Source organism: Bufo bufo, chromosome 2 (assembly GCF_905171765.1).
Source record: "Bufo bufo chromosome 2, aBufBuf1.1, whole genome shotgun sequence".
NCBI classification, from domain to species: domain Eukaryota; kingdom Metazoa; phylum Chordata; class Amphibia; order Anura; family Bufonidae; genus Bufo; species Bufo bufo.
The window spans coordinates 586,129,448-586,149,392 of NC_053390.1; the positions used below are offsets into that span (position 1 = coordinate 586,129,448).

At 41.1% G+C, this 19,945-nt stretch overlaps 1 protein-coding gene across 5 annotated transcripts in view; it reads left to right on the forward strand.

The window, feature by feature from the left end:
- NPNT (nephronectin) overlaps positions 1-7,318 on the forward strand; it is a 118,135-nt gene extending 110,817 nt beyond the window's left edge. For all 5 annotated transcript variants that reach the window (XM_040418251.1, XM_040418254.1, XM_040418253.1 and 2 more), the window contains 3 exons: positions 3,479-3,577; positions 4,851-5,110; positions 5,686-7,318. In XM_040418251.1, coding sequence (XP_040274185.1) covers positions 3,479-3,577; positions 4,851-5,110; positions 5,686-5,778 — 452 coding nt within the window. In that variant the 3' untranslated portion in view covers positions 5,779-7,318. The remainder of the gene's footprint in view (positions 1-3,478; positions 3,578-4,850; positions 5,111-5,685) is intronic.
- The last annotated feature ends 12,627 nt before the right edge of the window (positions 7,319-19,945 follow it).

Sequence of the window (19,945 nt, forward strand, 5' to 3'; positions counted from 1 at the left end):
ACACAATATAGCAGGTATGAATGCAGTTATTCTCAAACTTCTTATCCTCCCATGTCATATCCAGAAAGATATATCCAACATCCAATAGTCCAACAATAAAAAATTTTTGTTTGTTTCCTGTAGTAAAATTGTCTGATAATCTAGAATCTTGTGAACCAAAAGTATGATTGATGTGATAATTGATATACTTACTATATTTTAATTGGGTTAAACATTTTTTATATTTATGTGATTGTTCAGCTGGGAAAAGGTCATACAACCCTCACCGATCCTCCACTGCTCCCGTTCCTACACTTCCCGGGTCCCCTACCATGGCCTCCACTTCCTGGTCCATGTCAGCACAGGAAATGTGACTCTCAGCCAGTGATTAGCTCAACTGTCATATTTCCATGTTGAGATGGAACAGGGAGTAAAGACCTGGGGCAGTGGGTGATCAGTAAGGTATTACATTTTAAAGCTGTTCTGACATTTTTTTTTATTCCTGGCCAGACACTCTTACTCTGCATGTCCATCTCATAATCTAGCATCTGTCAAAATACATTAATTAAAACATTTTAGTGCCAGGTTTTCTATATACATATTTTCTTATATTTTACATCACTTGTAAATGTGGCATTACTTAAAGAGGACCTGTCACCTCTCCTGACATGTCAGTTTTGGTTGTTGTTGCATCCGTCTTAAATCTGGAGCATCTATTTTTATGGCTCTGTGATAAATCTGGAGCATCTATTTTTATGGCTCTATTCCTTTATTATTATTCTAGGAGTTATGAATGAATTGCTAGCAGTTTGCAATAAAGGTCCAGTCGAGTGTTACCAGTTGAAGTGTGTTCTTGCACTGCATCTGCCATTGGCAGCACTGATATAGGTTTGACTATGCAGGGACTCGCTCCCAACTGGCAACACTCATCTGGACCACCCTTGCAAACTGCTAGCAGTTCTTTCATAACTTGTAGCAGTAATAATAAACAAATGTTACTACAGTCGTGGGCAAAAGTTTTGAGAATTACATAAATATTGGAAATTGGAAAAGTTGCTGCTTAAGTTTTTATAATAGCAATTTGCATATACTCCAGAATGTTATGAAGAGTGATCAGATTAATTGCATAGTCCTTCTTTGCCATGAAAATTAACTTAATCCCAAAAAAACCTTTCCACTGCATTTCATTGCTGTCATTAAAGGACCTGCTGAGATAATTTCAGTAATCGTCTTGTTAACTCAGGTGAGAATGTTGACGAGCACAAGGCTGGAGATTATTATGTCAGGCTGATTGGGTTAAAATGGCAGACTTGACATGTTAAAAGGAGGGTGATGCTTGAAATCATTGTTCTTCCATTGTTAACCATGTTGACCTGCAAAGAAACGCGTGCAGCCATCATTGCTTTGCATAAAAATGGCTTCACAGGCAAGGATATTGTGGCTACTAAGATTGCACCTCAATCAACAATTTATAGGATCATCAAGAACTTCAAGGAAAGAGGTTCAATTCTTGTTAAGAAGGCTTCAGGGCGTCCAAGAAAGTCCTGCAAGCGCCAGGATCGTCTCCTAAAGAGGATTCAGCTGCGGGATCGGAGTGCCACCAGTGCAGAGCTTGCTCAGGAATGGCAGCAGGCAGGTGTGAGCGCATCTGCACGCACAGTGAGGCAAAGACTTTTGGAAGATGGCCTGGTGTCAAGAAGGGCAGCAAAGAAGCCACTTCCCTCCAAAAAAAACATCAGGGACAGATTGATCTTCTGCAGAAAGTATGGTGAATGGACTGCTGAGGACTGGGGCAAAGTCATATTCTCCGATGAAGCCTCTTTCCGATTGTTTGGGGCATCTGGAAAAAGGCTTGTCTGGAGAAGAAAAGGTGAGCGCTACCATCAGTCCTGTGTCATGCCAACAGTAAAGCATCCTGAGACCATTCTTGTGTGGGGTTGCTTCTCATCCAAGAAGTGGGCTCACTCACAATTTTGCCCAAAAACACAGCCATGAATAAAGAATGGTACCAAAACACCCTCCAACAGCAACTTCTTCCAACAATCCAACAACAGTTTGGTGAAGAACAATGCATTTTCCAGCAGGATGGAGCACCGTGCCATAAGGCAAAAGTGATAACTAAGTGGCTCAGGGACCAAAACGTTGACATTTTGGGTCCATGGCCTGGAAGCTCCCCAGATCTTAATCCCATTGAGAACTTGTGGTCAATCCTCAAGAGGCGGGTGGACAAACAAAAACCCACTAATTCTGACAAACTCCAAGAAGTGATTGTGAAAGAATGGGTTGCTATCAGTCAGGAATTGGCCCAGAAGTTGATTGAGAGCATGCCCAGTCGAATTGCAGAGGTCCTAAAAAAGAAGGGCCAACACTGCAAATACTGACTCTTTGCATAAATGTCATGTAATTGTCGATAGAAGCCTTTGAAACGTATGAAGTGCGTGTAATTATATTTCACTACATCACAGAAACAACTGAAACAAAGATCTAAAAGCAGTTTAGCAGCAAACTTTGTGAAAACAAATATTTGTGTCATTCTCAAAACTTTTGGCCACGACTGTACATAGAATAGGTGCTCCGTAATTGGTATTACATGGGGAATGCAAGTAGTGGCTAAGGCTACTTTCACACTGGCGTTTTGGCTTTCCGTTTATGAGATCCGTTCAGGGCTCTCACAAGCAGTCCAAAACGGATCAGTTTTGCGCTAATGCATTCTGAATGGAAAAGGATCTGCTCAGAATCCATCAGTTTACCTCCGTTCTATCTCCATTCCGCTTTGGAGGCGGACACCAAAACGCTGCTTGCGAAACTGAGCCAAACGTCTAAGACACAATCTGGCACAATAGAGAAAAAAAATGGACATGTCAGGAGAGGAGAGAGGTCATCTTTAACTCACTGGCATTACTCATTCATTATTGGCACTAAGCCAGGTTTCTATACAATCTAATTTTGACAGATGTCCTATTTATACGTGGTTTAGTAATACGCTGGAAGATGCAACATATGGCTTTACTCCAGTTACACATGTAGTAGAGATGAGTTGGAGTTAGTATGGAGGAATGACTGAATGTAGCCTGTATGTTCGTTGTTGGTGCATTTCCATTATGTGTTAACTGGTTTGAGGCCTGTATTAGACCTGAAGCGTTCCTTCCCTTGTCTGTGAGGGAGGCCACTGCTATTACATGCAATCATCTCCTCCACAGTATGGAGAGGAACGATCGGTAATGCCATTGCTCGTCCCATACAAAATCATTGTTTGCTAGACAGCACGATCTGCCTCTGGCAAACTATTTTTTAGCCAGCTTAAAAATTACGATTGCTCGTTCATCAGGTAATCGGCGGCACTTTTAGCAGATCATCAATGACGAGCTTTCCTACGAATACTAGTTAGCGATGATCTGCGTGACCATCTCCAGGTCTAATGCAGCCCTAACTCTCATTATCTGTTTTATCTTGGAGCTTTCAACCTCAGCATTAACACTATATCCGTGTTACTTTGCAGGAGTTTTGGTCCATAGCTGTAACTTTGACAATGGCTTATGTGGCTGGATTAGAGACAGAGAAAATGATTTGCATTGGGAACTGGTCAAAGATGACTCAGGTAAAATGTTGTGGCATTGTCCACTGGACTTCCATCATGGATTTACCATATCACATGAACAGCATAGATAACTAATAGTCAGACAACCGGTTGGGCATGTCCCTAGGAGATCGCGGGTAAAGCTATACCCTTCCCGACTCTTCTTTGTTTATAGACATTTTTACTATTTGATGGTCAATTTCAGATACATTATTGCCCCTTCTACAAACAGAACGGTTAGAAATTGTAAAGCCCATCTTAATATTACAAAATATTTAAAAGCATACCAAAAAATAGTTTTTTTTATTGCAGTACTACAGAAAACAAAAAGTACATTATTGACATGGCATCACTTCAGTCAGTTCTTCAATTTACAATAGTGCGTGCTGTAACTACGCAGTAGTTTGTCCCTCATACCATGCCATTTCATACCACACACCAGGCCTTGGCACGGCCTGCTTCTTCCCCCCCACTGGGTGCCATGTTAGAAGAGCTCAGCCCATATATACATAAGCTCCTTAGCCAGCTGCTAGTTAAGCCCCATTAACCACCCAGTTGTCATAAGAACAGAGAGAAAAACCCTACTTTAACAGACTTTTCTTTCATACCCAACTTTTTAACAGCACAAATATGTCACTCTGACAGCTCCACTGACGAAATATGTAACCTAGTATTTTTTTAATCTCTCATTCTAATGATAGACGGTCTGCGAGATATAGTCAAGAAGCTATCATGAAGGCTTTACGGTTACTGTGCTGAACAGATATGTTGTTAGCGCCTCATACTTGACAGCAGCAGAACAGGGTTTTTTAACTTAAAGTTCAGGAATCAAATCATTCATTTATAAAGACATTTAGAGGGATCCCCTGCCATTTCCTCTCCACAAATGTATTATGTACTGCCACCTCATAAATTATATACTAATCAAGTTATATTGAAATTATTTATAACAAGTTTCCAATTTCCATTTCATTATATTTCCAGCAGCATGCTTCATTTACAGATAACACGGGAGTTAATAAAGTTAAAGAAGACTAGTGCATTAATGGAAAAACTAGCATAAGTCACAGACTTCATTTGGAGTCTGGATGAAAATGTACGACCTGTGGGTATTTTTCTTAAATTGCTGAGGGATTATTCAATCCATTCCCCATAGTCTTAGTCTAAACTCAGCCATACAGTGTATAAAAGAAAGGAATAAAATGCATAATAATAAGTGTTTTTTTTAGACAACTTAAATTTACTGAAACTTTTCTTCGTTTGTATATATGACAATTATCATTGCCTTGTTTAGGGGGAAAATATTTAACAGTCATGGAACCCAAGGCATCCTCCGGGAAGGTAGCGCGACTGGTCCTTCCACTTGGACATCTTTCCTATTCTGGAGACCTCTGCTTGTCATTTAGACATTTAGTGTCAGGAGAGAGTTCTGGTAAACTTCAAGTCTTTGTAAGAAGATTAGGCGTTCATGGTCCTGCTGTGTGGGGAAGAAATGGAAGTAGCCATGGATGGGGTGAAACGCACATAACTTTGCCGGGGGCAGGTGTCAGAAATGTAAGTGAACCATTAACTAGTGTTATTACTTCTTATGTTTGCAGGTTATGTATTTATCCAGATCTTGATTTGTTGCAACCAGTCTCAGTCAGATGTTCAGCAATCTTAATGGTATTAAAGGGGTTGTCTGCTTTTTTATATATTGATGACCTATTCTGATGATATCAGATCGGCAGGGGTCCAACTGCTGACACCCCCGTCGATCAGCTGTTTGTAGAGAATGCAGCGCTTGAACAACTCTTCGTTGTTTTCCTGCTCTCCGTCGCAATTGCATCAGTGAGCAGGTACAACTCACTTCACATCAAAGGGACGGCTCCTTGCTTTGCTAAATAGCAATATACATGAACATTAAATTATGGGAGTAATACTTTGAGGTTATGTATCTACTGTAAATTATGCAAAGACAGAAGCTCACACGGCCAATCTTTACTGGACTTGTAAAACAGAACTTTAACCCCAATACAAGCAGTGTGTGTATACAGCTCTCGTGCAGATCAATTTGTCTCCACGGTTTCAGACTACATCTGCCCCCTGCATTTTGCTAACATACTGTCTGATATTTTTTTCTTTTACAGATTGTCTTTAAGGCAGAAAGAGGGAAACATCGATCAGGAAGTGTTGGTCTTGATGATGTCAGTATAAAGAGAGGGCGCTGTGCTAAAGCTTAAAACTGGTCAAAGTTTTTGCTGCAATGTGTGACAACCCACCTTGCGAGTATGGCAGGAAAACCTGATGTGGGGCTGCAAGACATATTCACAAAAAAGTGAAGGCCTGCATTCTCGCAACATATAAGATGACAACGAGCACAAGAACTTTCTTCCAGACAATGTTTGTTGCTTCCTAAAACTCTTTTCACACTACCAAAGAACTTGACCTGAGGAAATGACTTGAAGAAAATCAAAAAGAACATGTCTAGTCTGGTGCAGAGCTAATTCTTGAAATATGTGTGCTCGAGCTTCTGAGAATTGAGAAAACTCTGATGTTAAATGACTTTTGCCAAGTCAAACTCTACTAATAGTGGAGCTGAAAGCTTTGTAAATGCAGATTGTGTACCTATGTATTTATCGGAAGATTTTAACTCCACAACTTTTTATAATGGGTATAGCATTTTATTTAATTATGTTGAATAGCTCTTAAAGTCAAACACTTAGTCACGTCCCCGAGTTTTTTTTTTATAAAGAACATATAAATGGTGCTTGTTAGTAGATTTTATTGGCCACAGAAAAGTTTCTTTGAAGTTTTTATGAAAAGTAAATATATTAGTGTTGCTCTTTTAGCATGATATATATGTACATTCTTACGTATGAAAACGGTTTCATTGATATTTTTGTATCATGTTTAATAATGGGTCAATGTTGTATTTTTTTATTATTACTTTCACATTAGAAACTGGTTTTCCATGCAAGACCATTAATATACAGATGTAGCAGGCATTAAAGTAACTCCTGTTAAAGTAATGCTGGCTTCGTATAACAATGTGCAAAGCTTGTTACACTGTTGGTTTAACCGAGTTAATGCTTTAACCCACTGATGTTGGCGCTTGTAGATCTATATGGAGATTAACTACTTATGTCATTGAAGAGACAGCGGCCTTAATTTACTGTGACTCTAAAACTTGGTGGGAATGCACCCGAAAAACTGAAAATACCGGATATATACATCAACGTTGTTCAAAAATATCTTTATGACCACAATTAAAACAGTATTGACTACTTTTATTATTGGCCTAATGTTTCCTGGAACTGTGTCTAGCCTAAGAACCATTTTTACTCTTTACTAACACGTAAATGTAGATTTATTGCTCGACATTGCAGGACCTTTTTTTTGCAGCAAACGTGTCTAAAGGTATTCCATTCCGAGATAACACTGATTTATTTTGCCAATTTAGATTTTATATTCAGGTAAGTCATATATAAATGAATGGTTTGGGAAATCAAATTTTATATACTTTTTTTTTTTAGAGTATACTCAGTAGAGTTGCCTCCCCAAATACCGACTTTCATCTATTAGCCGGAGCAGAGAGAGGTTACAAAGATCATCTCTCATTCTGTAGGACAAGCTGTGTCCACGGCTTAACTTAAAATTCCATTGATTTGACTGTGAGAACAGTGCAATGGCGCTGCAGGGGAATTGAACTCTTACTGTTGGATTCTCCTGAGAAACCCTGTGATCATTTTATCGTCAAGAGACTCTTGTAACAAAAAAAAACTAAGCAGACAGCCTTTTTTAAATCCTGTAGCAATATAGCTACACACTGTAGTTTATAAGGCTGAAAAAAGCACAGGTTCAAGTCCAAAGAAAGGCAAAACCCCTATAAGGAAGATGGTAATTGCCCCACATTAGGGGGAAAATTCCTTCCTGACTCCAAATATGGCATTCAGAATGAATTCCTTTATCAGTGACCCATGTCTAGAAACCTTACACCCATTGGCACACTTTTGCTTATGTGAGTACTCCTAGATTTTGGCATAAATTGCACCATAAAGTAGAACAATTAGGCACATTTGAGACTAAAGAACATTTCAAGAAAAGGATGGGGACCTTGCGGAAAAGGGTGTGGCTTAAGATGCAATGTTTTGTACCAGAATTACGCCACAATTCTGGTGCAAAATTTTGTGTCAAAGAAGGCAAACCAATAGTTGTTATAGATTTACACAAAAGTGTCTATCCTAGGGCCAAATATATCATCCAGGCTCAGCCTAGTGCATTTCTAGACAGCCCGTCTACATTTATGCCATCTATAGGATTAGTAAATCTGCCCCATAATTTTTAATATTATATTTTTTTTAAAAGGCATCCACACCCATTTTGTACTTGTTCAACAAATCAATCAACATAACTTTGTGTGGTTACAGTAAAGAATCCTTATCTATGATGAGGGTAAAATATGTTTCCCTCTAGACGTAGAGGATGTCCCCTTTTCATGGTTATTACTTAGAAATATCTTGATACTTTAAAGGAGTTGTCTGACTTTTTTTAAGGGTCAGAATAACAAAAAAAAACAATAAAAGTGATATTGCTGGTCTCTACTTCCTAGTGGTCAAGAGGGATCAGGAAGTAGAGTAAATTAGGAAATTGCAAGGCTTTGGAACGGGATTGGTGAGATGAGTATCACTTCTTTTATCTTTTTATGCCATTCTGACCCTTTAAATTACTGATAAGCAATCCTTTTAATCAAATGTACTTACTGTACAAATAAGTGTATGTACATGGCATTTTCAGTGTTCTGGGTTTATGATGGTAATTGTGCAGTCTGCAGTGCTAGTCTTTGTATAAAAATGAATAAGGAAACACAATATAAAAAAATCAGAAAGCTGAGAAAACCTCATCAGGATTTGCTAGGATCCAGAACGGATCTGTCTTACACAAAGGGGCAGACATAAACAACAAAGGGCCCCAGTTCAAGGCCCCTTGCTCTCAACTTGTCATAGAGCATGCCCTTATGTCTCTCAAACAATCTACTAGTAATTGCGAGGTATGACATTTATTATCTCAGTCCCTTAAGTGCAAATCTTATAGCTTTCTATTGGCATATATTCTACCTCCATGTGGCTTTGATTTTATATATGCTCTGTAAAGTACCATGGAGGTATTCCGCTTACAAGCATTTCTTCTAATGGGGATATGGTGCCTCACTGCAGTACTTGTAGTGCCTATGGGGGTCATTTATTTTGACTGGCATTTTAGGTGCCGCTCTTGATAAAGCCCCTGCGCCGGCCTTTACATAACTTCAGGGCATCCAGCACAGATTCTAAATGTAAGGGCTCTTTCACACGAGTGGATCCCATGCGTGGAATCCGCTGCATGAAGGAGAGCCAAACCCTGTTCCGGACTGCAGAGAAACGGAGTATTAACATTGTTGATAATGCCCTGTGCCTTTCTGTGACCTTATTACTACAAAATCACAGTGAGATAAAGTTGTCACTGTGATTTTGTAGTAAAAAGGTCACAGAGAGGCACGGAGCATTATCAATCATGTTACTGCTCCGTGTCTCTGCTGTGCGGAACAGGGCCTGGCTCTCTTTCACGCATAGAAAATGATGAATGAGATGGGCGTGGCACGCGCCACGCCCACTTTTTTACACCTGGCATGAGCTGGGAACAGTCGCAAATTGCGGCACAACTAACCATTGTGCCACAATCTGTGCCTGAAATTGCCACGTGCACAGGTCTAAAGGCCTCCACATACATTAGACTATTGTTGTCCAAACTCACAGTTTTTAGCAGGATGAGCTCACAGTCCAATGTTTATTACGGAGCTCCCTACTCTCCACCAACAGATAATGTCAGGGGAGAGAAGGATCAAGCACGTTGAATTTCAACACCCGAACCTTTTGTTCTCCAAGGACATAAGCCACCATCAGAGGTGTTTGGCAGTTGCTTTCTCCTCTCTCCCAAATGAAAACATGGCACATGTATGGGAGTGTCGGGAAAGAAAGCTGTCAGCCAAAAGCTGTTGAAGGTGTATTGGCATCTTTAGGATCACCAGGATGTAAAAAATGAAGCAATGCTAAATCTGATGTGCTTCACACAAGCAGTTCTGTTTTAAAAACTTGATTTATTTTCATTTGTTTGTATTTGTATTCTTTGTGTTTGTACTTGTATTCTATTTATTGCTGATCTGCTGCCTGGTGTTCAGTTGTTTCTTTGGTTTTCACGTTTTCTGTTTTGCATAGCTTTGTGTCCTTTTGTCATCTGACATTCCGGTTCACAGTTATGCACCAAAGGGATTTATTTGTATAGCCAGAACCTGTAATAAAAGTAATTTTCACTTGTCATATTTTAATGTAGTGTTTTCTGGCATTTTTGTAGCATATTTTAATAATCGGACTTGCATGAGCTGCCCTATAGTCCTGGGACCACACACAGACAGCTTCAATAGCAACTGTCAAAAAACAGTCCTAGACCTTTGACATTTGCGTGATTTGCATCTGCATTATTTTGTCCCTGCGACATTTTATTCATACTTTAACTTGAAATAGTTGCATAAAAGCAGAGCCAGTTTATAGAAAATGGGGACCAGGGAAACAAGGCAGGTTGCCTTTCCCACTTGCTGTTTGCTATTTGGGTTTCTGACCTCAGGGACCCTCTACTACAGAGGTCAGCAACCTTTGCACTCCAGCTGTTTTGAAACTACAAGTAGTAGTGGCATGCACACTTCCTGGGCTGTTCTTGGAACTCCCACAGAAGTGAAAGGCACATATCGGGAGTTGTAGCTTCACAACAGCTGGAGTGCCAGAGGTTGTTGATCTCTGCTCTATTAAATGCGTACATGCTGCAGAAACATCTCAGTTCATATATAGTGAACAGATATCTCGCTTGTATAGCATTAAGGGCACTGCTTCTATTGATATATACAAAATAGCATCATCACTTGAGGCATGCAGTGTTACCATTCCTCTTTACAATTATTTGGATTTCCAAACTATTCTTATTCATTATTATTCCTTTCTCGTCTTTACATGTATAATGAGAATTCATTACAAGGGATGACATGTGAGACCTTTGACAACATACATCACACAGAGCACAATGTAAGGTGGCACATGCAGCCTTGGCACGTACTTGACAAGAAAATCCTCCAAGACTGGGATTGTCAGGAACATTCTTTGTCTGTGCACATTTCGTTTTTGGCTCATGCAGATTTTATGACCAGCCTGAGACATGTGGATGGATATTCTGTGAAATGTTTTCTTTATACCTAACATTGTTGGCCAAAGCACTTATCATATAAGTTGAAGTTCATGCATTTCCATACATAATGCACTAAGTCTGGACTGGCTAAGAAAACTTGTAGAAGGAGAAACGCTGGAGGCTGAAAAGCATTCTTAAATAGTGTTGAGCGAACTTCTGTTTTAAGTTCGGCATCTAAAGTTTGGCTTCCGGTTAGCGGAGAATCCCGATATGGATTCCGAATTCCGTTGTGGTCCGTGGTAGCGGAATCAATAATTGGTCATTATTGATTCCGCTACCACGGACCACAACGGAATTCGGAATCCATATCGGGATTCTCCGCTAACCGGAAGCCTCATTATTGATTCCGCTACCACGGACCACAACGGAATTCGGAATCCATATCGGGATTCTCCGCTAACCGGAAGCCGAACTTTAGACGCCGAACTTAAAACAGAAGTTCGCTCAACACTATTCTTAAATGGACAGCAGCATTCAAACAAAACAAAAAAAAAAAAACAGCACCTGTAGCACTCTCAACAAACTCATAACCTTTGCAGGACAAAAATGGGGATTCAAAGACACTACATTCTGGAATCCCCATACAATATATTGTCCAAAACATTCTTGAGAAGGACCCTGCATGGTTTCAAATAGAGCAATTAAAACCAAGTGGATTACTTTACACCTGTTTGGAGGCTGTTGCCCTTTAACAGTGTATACACTTTTGGCATAGATCTGGCCCTCAGAAGTCAATAGAAACTGTATTGTGTACATCTGGATACTCTCCAGACTTGAATGTAGTCACAAACTATATGTAAAGAGTTTCTTAAGACACATATGTCTAAACAGTGATGAACTGCATTAGCAACACATGTGATCTTAATATGAGGTGGTTGCTGGATTTCACAAATGCTCTTTTACAGTATTGTTGCACCAACGGTGCCAGTTATGGTCTCCTCCTCAGGTGGGTCAGATTGATATGAAATAGATAGATCTCATACGTCTTCTCTGATTGTAGACATTCTCTTTCCTCATCTTCTCCATTCGGCTCAGAGTGCCATGATGACTTCTTCCAGTCACAGGTCATCTCTGCAGACTTTTCCACAGAGACATAACTTTTCCATCATCCTCCCTACCGTCTCAACACTAACTTCTTATGTTGGTGCCCCATCAGTGTCATCTTAATGCAGTGCCTGCTGTGCTCCCTAATAATGTAGTGTAAAAATAATAGTGCCATACAGATAACCCCCCTGAAAATACTAGTACTACATATACTGTATAGTGTCCCCTTCAAAAATAATTGCCACTCAGTGTGGCATGATGCCCAGCAAATATTACCTATGAATGTAACAATGCCTCTAACATAGTGTTCCCCAAAAATAATTGTGCCTAGCTCTTTGATTAGTAATAGTAGTGTCCTTAGTGTTCCCAATACTAATAATGCTTCCATATGGCCCCCCAATAGTAAAAATAATCCCATAGTGGTAAAAATGTTTCCCATTTTCTCCATAGTCCCCTAGGAATAATAAGGCCTCACATAGTGTCCCAGTAGTAATAAATACCTTCACAGTCCTTCTAGTAATAAAGGCCCCAGAGTGCCCAATAGTAATAATGTCCCCTATAGTGCCCCAGTAGTAATCTGCTGCGTGAAAGACAGCCAAGCCCCGTACTGGACAGCAAAAACACGGAGCATTAACATAATTGATAATGCTCCATGCCTCTCTGTGACCTTTTTACTACAAAATCACAGTGACAACTTTATCTCACTGTGATTTTGTAGTAAAAAGATCACAGAGATGCACGGAGCATTATCAATCATGTTAATGCTCCGTGTCTCTGCTGCCCAGTGCGGGTCTTGGCTGTCTTTCACGCAGCGGATGACACGCACGGCACCTGCTCGTGTGAAAGAGCCCTTATAGTGGCCCCAGTTGTAATAATGGCTCCCCTATGGTGCCACCAGTGATAATAAATCCCCACATAACTCCCCAATAGTAATTAACTCCCGCACAGTAACCCCAGGAGTAATCACCTTCTATAGTTCCGCCAAGTATGCTCCCACTAAGTGGTCCCATTACAGATGAGGAAAGGGAAATAAAAATAAAATACTCACCTGATGTTCCATGCTGCCATCTGCGATGAGGTGCAGGCTACAGGCATTCCAGCTCAGATGGTTATGATGACATAATCACTAGTGTTGGGCGAGCATGCTCGGCCGAACACTAGTTTGGCTCAAGCATTGCTATGCTTGGCCGAATATCGCGTGTGCTCGAGCGCGATGCTTGAGTCAGTGTATTTAAATCTAATTTAGCATCTATTTCTGAAAAGTTTCTGGTAGGATTCGAAATCACAACCTTCTACGTTACAGCCAAGAATGTTAACCACTACACCGTAGAGCTGCATGGCCAGTTTCTTAAATAAATAAATAAAAAATAAAATATATATGAGACTTCTGCTGTATAGGAATACTTACTAGTAGTAAGTATTTCTATTGCAGCAGAAGTCTCTTTTTTTTTATTTTAAGTAACTGGCCATGCAGCTCTATAGTGTAGTGGTTAAGGTTCTTGGCTGTAATGTAGAAAGTTGTGAGTTCAAATACTGCCAGAAACATTTCAGAAATAGAGGCTAAATTAAATTTATTACTTTTTTAGTAATTGTAAAAAATGTGTAATTACTAAAAATATATATATCATACTTATGATATATATGAATGCATAATATGTGGGAAACTACTACTGATGTTTTAGCCATAATATATTTACATATATTATAATATATTATATATTCTAAATATATAATAATATATGTAAATATATTATGGCTAAAAATGTATATATATGTTTATATTAAATTTAGCCTCTATTTCTGAAAAGTTTCTGATGGGATTAGAACTCACAACCTTCTACATTACAGCCAAGAATGTTAATCGCTACACTATAGAGCTGCATGGCTAGTGACTAAAAAATATATATATGAGACTTCTGCTGTATAGGAACAATTGCTACTAGTAAGTATTCCTATACAGCAGAAGTCTCATATTTTTCTTTTTTCTAAGCAACTAGCCATGCAGCTCTATAGTGTAGTGGATAAGGTTCTTGGCTGTAATCTAGAAGATTGTGAGTTCAAATCACGCCAGAAACATTTCAGAAATAGAGGCTACTAGTATGATTTTATCTATCTATATATATATATATATATATATATATATATATTAGTAATTACAATTTTTTTTACAATTACTAAAAAAATAAAATATATTACTTTAGCTTCTATTTCTGAAATGTTTCTGGCATGATTTGAACTCACAACCTTCTACATTACAGCCAAGAACCTTATCCACTACACTATAGAGCTGCATGGCTTGCTGCTTAAAAAAAAGAAAAATATGAGACTCCTGCTGTATAGGAATACTTACTAGTAGCAAGTGTTCCTATACAGCAGAAGTGTCATATATACATATTTTTTTAGTAACTAGCCATGCAGCTCTATAGTGTAGTGGTTAACATTCTTGGCTGGAATGTAGACGGTTGTGCGTTCGAATCCCAACAGAAACTCTTCAGAAATAGAGGCTAAATTAGATTTAAATACACTGGGTGTCCCCAAGCACTGACTCCATATGTGGACATAGCTATATATGGAGTCAGAGCAGGGACACCTAAGCCGAACTAGAGTCCCCACACCCTCCCCTCTTCAGAGCAGGGGGTGCCTGGTTTAATGCTTGGGTTCTCCCATTGACTTCCATTGTGCCCGGGGGCTCTGTAGACCAACACTAGTAATCACGTCACCTGTGCCATTGGTCTGTCTTCAGGACTAATGGTGAAAGGCATGGTAGACAGCCATTAACTAACATGTTCCTCCAAAGTAATCCAATATATTGATGTCCTAAAGATGGAGATACAGTTGACTTTGGGGCATCCGATACATTGTGGGCCTGGACAAAATGTCTGGGCCCAAGCCCTGGATGTTTTTGGACTAGTGATCAGTGATGGTCAGTTCGCAGTGTTCGACAGCGAACACATGCAGGCTGCCATCTTTAGTAAGGTAGACTCACCCGTCCGGCGATGCACAGGTAAGCCCTTACCTGTGCCTGTGCTGGGAGCCGGTCTGAAATCAAATGCAGTCACCGGGAGCAGGCAGTTCCGAGAACAGCCCAATGAAGGCCCCCGGCGGCTGTTCTCGGAACTGCCTGCTCCCGGTGACTGCATTTGATTTCAGACCGGCTCCCGGCACAGGCACAGGTAAGGGCTTACCTGTGCATCGCCGGACGGCCCCTAGATAGATAGAAAAATAGATATCACATAGATATAGGACAGACGGATCGACCACTTTAATGGGAGCAGTGCTGCATCAACCAGTTCCATCAACTACATAGTGGATGGCGTTTTATAGTTCAGAAGTCAGACCTACTGAACAACAGCTGATTAATGGAAGTGCCAGGAGTCAGAGCCCCACCAATCTGATAATGATGGACCTATCCTCAGGCCAGGCCATCAATATAAAAGTTCTAGAGAACACATTTAAATACCATATTGCCATTCACATAAGTAAGTATTTAAATTACATTAACTTTTGTTATGAGTTAAATGCAGAAAAAAAGCAATCTCCATGAATAATATATAATTGCATTGTGTGGGCTGTTACAGAGATACTGTATATGTCATATACACTCATTGACAAAAAAAATATAACGCATCCAGATAGAAAAGTCAGCTGCAAAACTTGGCATGCAGTTATGTCTCAGGCAGATATGTAAATTATTACAGGTGTGGTCTGATTAGACAAGAGTGAGCAAATAATTGCATACACTGCTGCCCTATAAAAAGGCTTTTAGAGGCCACTTTTGGGTAGTGCACTGGTGAGAGATTGTTGCTAGACATGCCCTTATAACGCACTCAAAGACACTTTGCCCAACTGACAGACTTTGAGAGGGGGCACATCATTGGACTGAGAGAAGCAAGATAGCCGTTTTGACAATTTGCCCTCCATATAGGTTGTTCTAACCTAGTTCTGATTATGTGAGGGCCCACACAAACATGGCGAACAGGTTCAAGATGGCCCATACAGACCACAGGTAGAGAGGATCATTTGATCTGCCAACGAGCATTGCTGTCACTGCACCCATTATCTGCCATTGACAGCCAGCCACCATCACCTTCATTTGCAGTGGGGTCGTGAATGAGAAACCTGAAATGTTAGGGTATGACCACATGGTGAGGCCGGCTTCAGTCGAGAACCATGAGCTGCATATTATTTAACTAATGAAGACCACACTGTATAGCTGGTTTTTATTGTTAACACAATGCACCTTTCTTCAATACCCCATGGCCATTAACAATGAAAACTGGCTATTCAGTGCAGTCTTCTTTAGTTAAATAATAAGCAACTGTGGCCTAATTGGCTCTGCGGTTCTCGAGCACAGCCGGCCATGCCCCAACGGGCTCATGACTGCGTTGTGTGGTCGTATACTTATGGACTGGAACGCTATTGTCTTTATTAATGAATCCAGAGTCTGTTTAGGATCCGATGATGGTTGGGTTAGATTATAGAGGTCTCCTGGTGAGCGCTACAGTCTTGTCTTTGCTGTGGAGCAGTGATGGTCAGTTCGCAGTGTTCGCCAGCGAACACATGCGGGCTGCCATCTTTAGTAAGGTTAGACTCACCCATCCGGCGATGCACAGGTAAGCCCTTACCTGTGCCTGTGTCGGGAGCCGGTCTGAAATCAAATGCGGTCACCGGGAGCAGGCAGTTCCGAGAACAGCCGCCGGGGGCCTTCATCGGGCTGTTCTCAGAATTGTCTGCTCCCGGTGACCGCATTTGATTTCAGATCGGCTCGCGGTACAGGTAAGGGCTTACCTGTGCATCGCCGGACGGGTGAGTCTAACCTTACTAAAGATGGCAGCCCGCATGTGTTCGCTGGCGAACACTGCGAACTGACCATTACTGCTGTGGAGTGACACACTGCCCCAACTGCTGGTGTGATGATCTGGTCACCCCTAATAGGGAAGGACACTAACAGCACCGCAATATGTGCAGGACATCCTGCGGACACATGTATTGACATTTTTCTTGTCTACACCCACCAAGGGTTTCCCAGAATGTCTCCACCAGATTCACACACTGTATACCTGGTCTCCATTGTTAACACAATGCTCCTTCCTTCAATACCCTGTGGCCCTTTACAATGAAGACTGGCTATTCAGTTCAGTCTTCTTTAGTTAAATAATAGGCAACTGTGGCCTAATTGGCTCTGCGGTTCTCGACCACAGCCGGCCGTGCCCCAATCGGCTCATGACTGTGTCGTGTGCTCGTACACTTATGGACTGTCTACACATACCAAGGGTTTCCCAGGAATGTTTCAACCAGATTCCAACACTGTATAGCTGGTCTTCATTGTTAACACAATGCACCAGATTCCAACACTTTTATGGCCTGCCCAGTTGTCAGATTTATCGCCAATCAAGCATTTATGGGACCAGCTGGGACACCAGCTTCAGCAATCTACAAGGGTGGAGGATCTACTGGTCCAGCTGCAACATCTGTGGGCAAACATTCCACAGGATACCATATGGGAACTGTATGCCTCTATACTCCAGTAAACCTATCCTTTTGCGCTAATATTGTAATCACTTAATACAGAGACATCCCCTGAGCACTGTCAAACTGCTGGGAGTGCCAATCTCAAAATGCCCTACAGGGAAGAGAGATGAGTACACAGCAGTGATGGGTCCCATCACTTAGCATCGATGCTGGGGGTACCATTAGTGTATTTGGTCTGGATCACTAGGGAATAGAAGAGGCAAATATATATATATATATATATATATATATATATATACACACTGCATGCAGAATTATTAGGCAAATGAGTATTTTGACCACATCATCCTCTTTATGCATGTTGTCTTACTCCAAGCTGTATAGGCTCGAAAGCAATTAAGCATATTAGGTGATGTGCATCTCTGTAATGAAAAGGGGTGTGGTCTAATGACATCAACACACTATATTAGGTGTGCATAATTATTAGGCAACTTCCTTTCCTTTGGCAAAATGGGTCAAAAGAAGGACTTGACAGGCTCAGAAAAGTCAAAAATAGTGAGATATCTTGCAGAGGGATGCAGCACTCTTAAAATTGCAAAGCTTCTGAAGCGTGATCATCGAACAATCAAGCGTTTCATTCAAAATAGTCAACAGGGTCGCAAGAAGCGTGTGGAAAAAACAAGGCGCAAAATAACTGCCCATGAACTGAGAAAAGTCAAGCGTGCAGCTGCCAAGATGCCACTTGCCACCAGTTTGGCCATATTTCAGTGCTGCAACATCACTGGAGTGCCCAAAAGCACAAGGTGTGCAATACTCAGAGACATGGCCAAGGTAAGAAAGGCTGAAAGACGACCACCACTGAACAAGACACACAAGCTGAAATGTCAAGACTGGGCCAAGAAATATCTCAAGACTGATTTTTCTAAGGTTTTATGGACTGATGAAATGAGAGTGAGTCTTGATGGGCCAGATGGATGGGCCCGTGGCTGGATTGGTAAAGGGCAGAGAGCTCCAGTCCGACTCAGACGCCAGCAAGGTGGAGGTGGAGTACTGGTTTGGGCTGGTATCATCAAAGATGAGCTTGTGGGGCCTTTTCGGGTTGAGGATGGAGTCAAGCTCAACTCCCAGTCCTACTGCCAGTTTCTGGAAGACACCTTCTTCAAGCAGTGGTACAGGAAGAAGTCTGCATCCTTCAAGAAAAACATGATTTTCATGCAGGACAATGCTCCATCACACGCGTCCAAGTACTCCACAGCGTGGCTGGCAAGAAAGGGTATAAAAGAAGAAAATCTAATGACATGGCCTCCTTGTTCACCTGATCTGAACCCCATTGAGAACCTGTGGTCCATCATCAAATGTGAGATTTACAAGGAGGGAAAACAGTACACCTCTCTGAACAGTGTCTGGGAGGCTGTGGTTGCTGCTGCACGCAATGTTGATGGTGAACAGATCAAAACACTGACAGAATCCATGGATGGAAGGCTTTTGAGTGTCCTTGCAAAGAAAGGTGGCTATATTGGTCACTGATTTGTTTTTGTTTTGTTTTTGAATGTCAGAAATGTATATTTGTGAATGTTGAGATGTTATATTGGTTTCACTGGTAAAAATAAATAATTGAAATGGGTATATATTTGTTTTTTGTTAAGTTGCCTAATAATTATGCACAGTAATAGTCACCTGCACACACAGATATCCCCCTAAAATAGCTAAAACTAAAAACAAACTAAAAACTACTTCCAAAAATATTCAGCTTTGATATTAATGAGTTTTTTGGGTTCATTGAGAACATGGTTGTTGTTCAATAATAAAATTAATCCTCAAAAATACAACTTGCCTAATAATTCTGCACTCCCTGTATATTGTGGGGATTCACTCTGGTAGGCAGATTAGTGGGTGCAGTACAGGGGCAAAACAAAGTCTAACTTAAACAGTTCAGTGTTTATTCTCACATAAACAAAATGACAGTTCGCCGTCTTGGTGTTCATTCACACCATCGCAAGTCCACAGAACAAAAAACATTCTCCTTGTCAGCAGTTTTGTCAGCAGCAGTCCACAACAGGTTTTTAGGGGCCTGGAGCCACCCACCCAGCACTTTAGCTACTCCCAGTAAGAGCCGTCCCGGATCAGCTTTGCAGCCATACTAAACAGCAAACAGTGTCAATCAGCACTAGCTGCCGCTGACACTTGAAACTACCGGCTCTTACCTCACCAGGGCCAGGAACCTTGGTGACACATACCTTCCATCAATGACGGACCCTTGCGCCTTCCTACTATATATATATACACTCACCTAAAGAATTATTAGGAACACCATACTAATACGGTGTTGGCAGTGGCGTTGCAAGGGGGGTGCGGGGGGTGCGGACCGCACCGGGTGACACCATTGATGGGGGTGACACCAGCAGGGCCGGCATTTACGAACCATTTGTATTGCCGTCCTCAGGAGAGGGAAAGATGTGTCTGGGATTCGAACCCACGACCTTCTGTATCAGAGGCAAAGCACTGCGATGCAGCCTCTTCCTGTATGTCCATATATGGAGTTAGTGCTTGTGTATTTCAGAAAAGCTTCTGCTGGGATTCAAACCCACGACCTTCTGTATCAGAGGCAAAGCATCTAACCACATG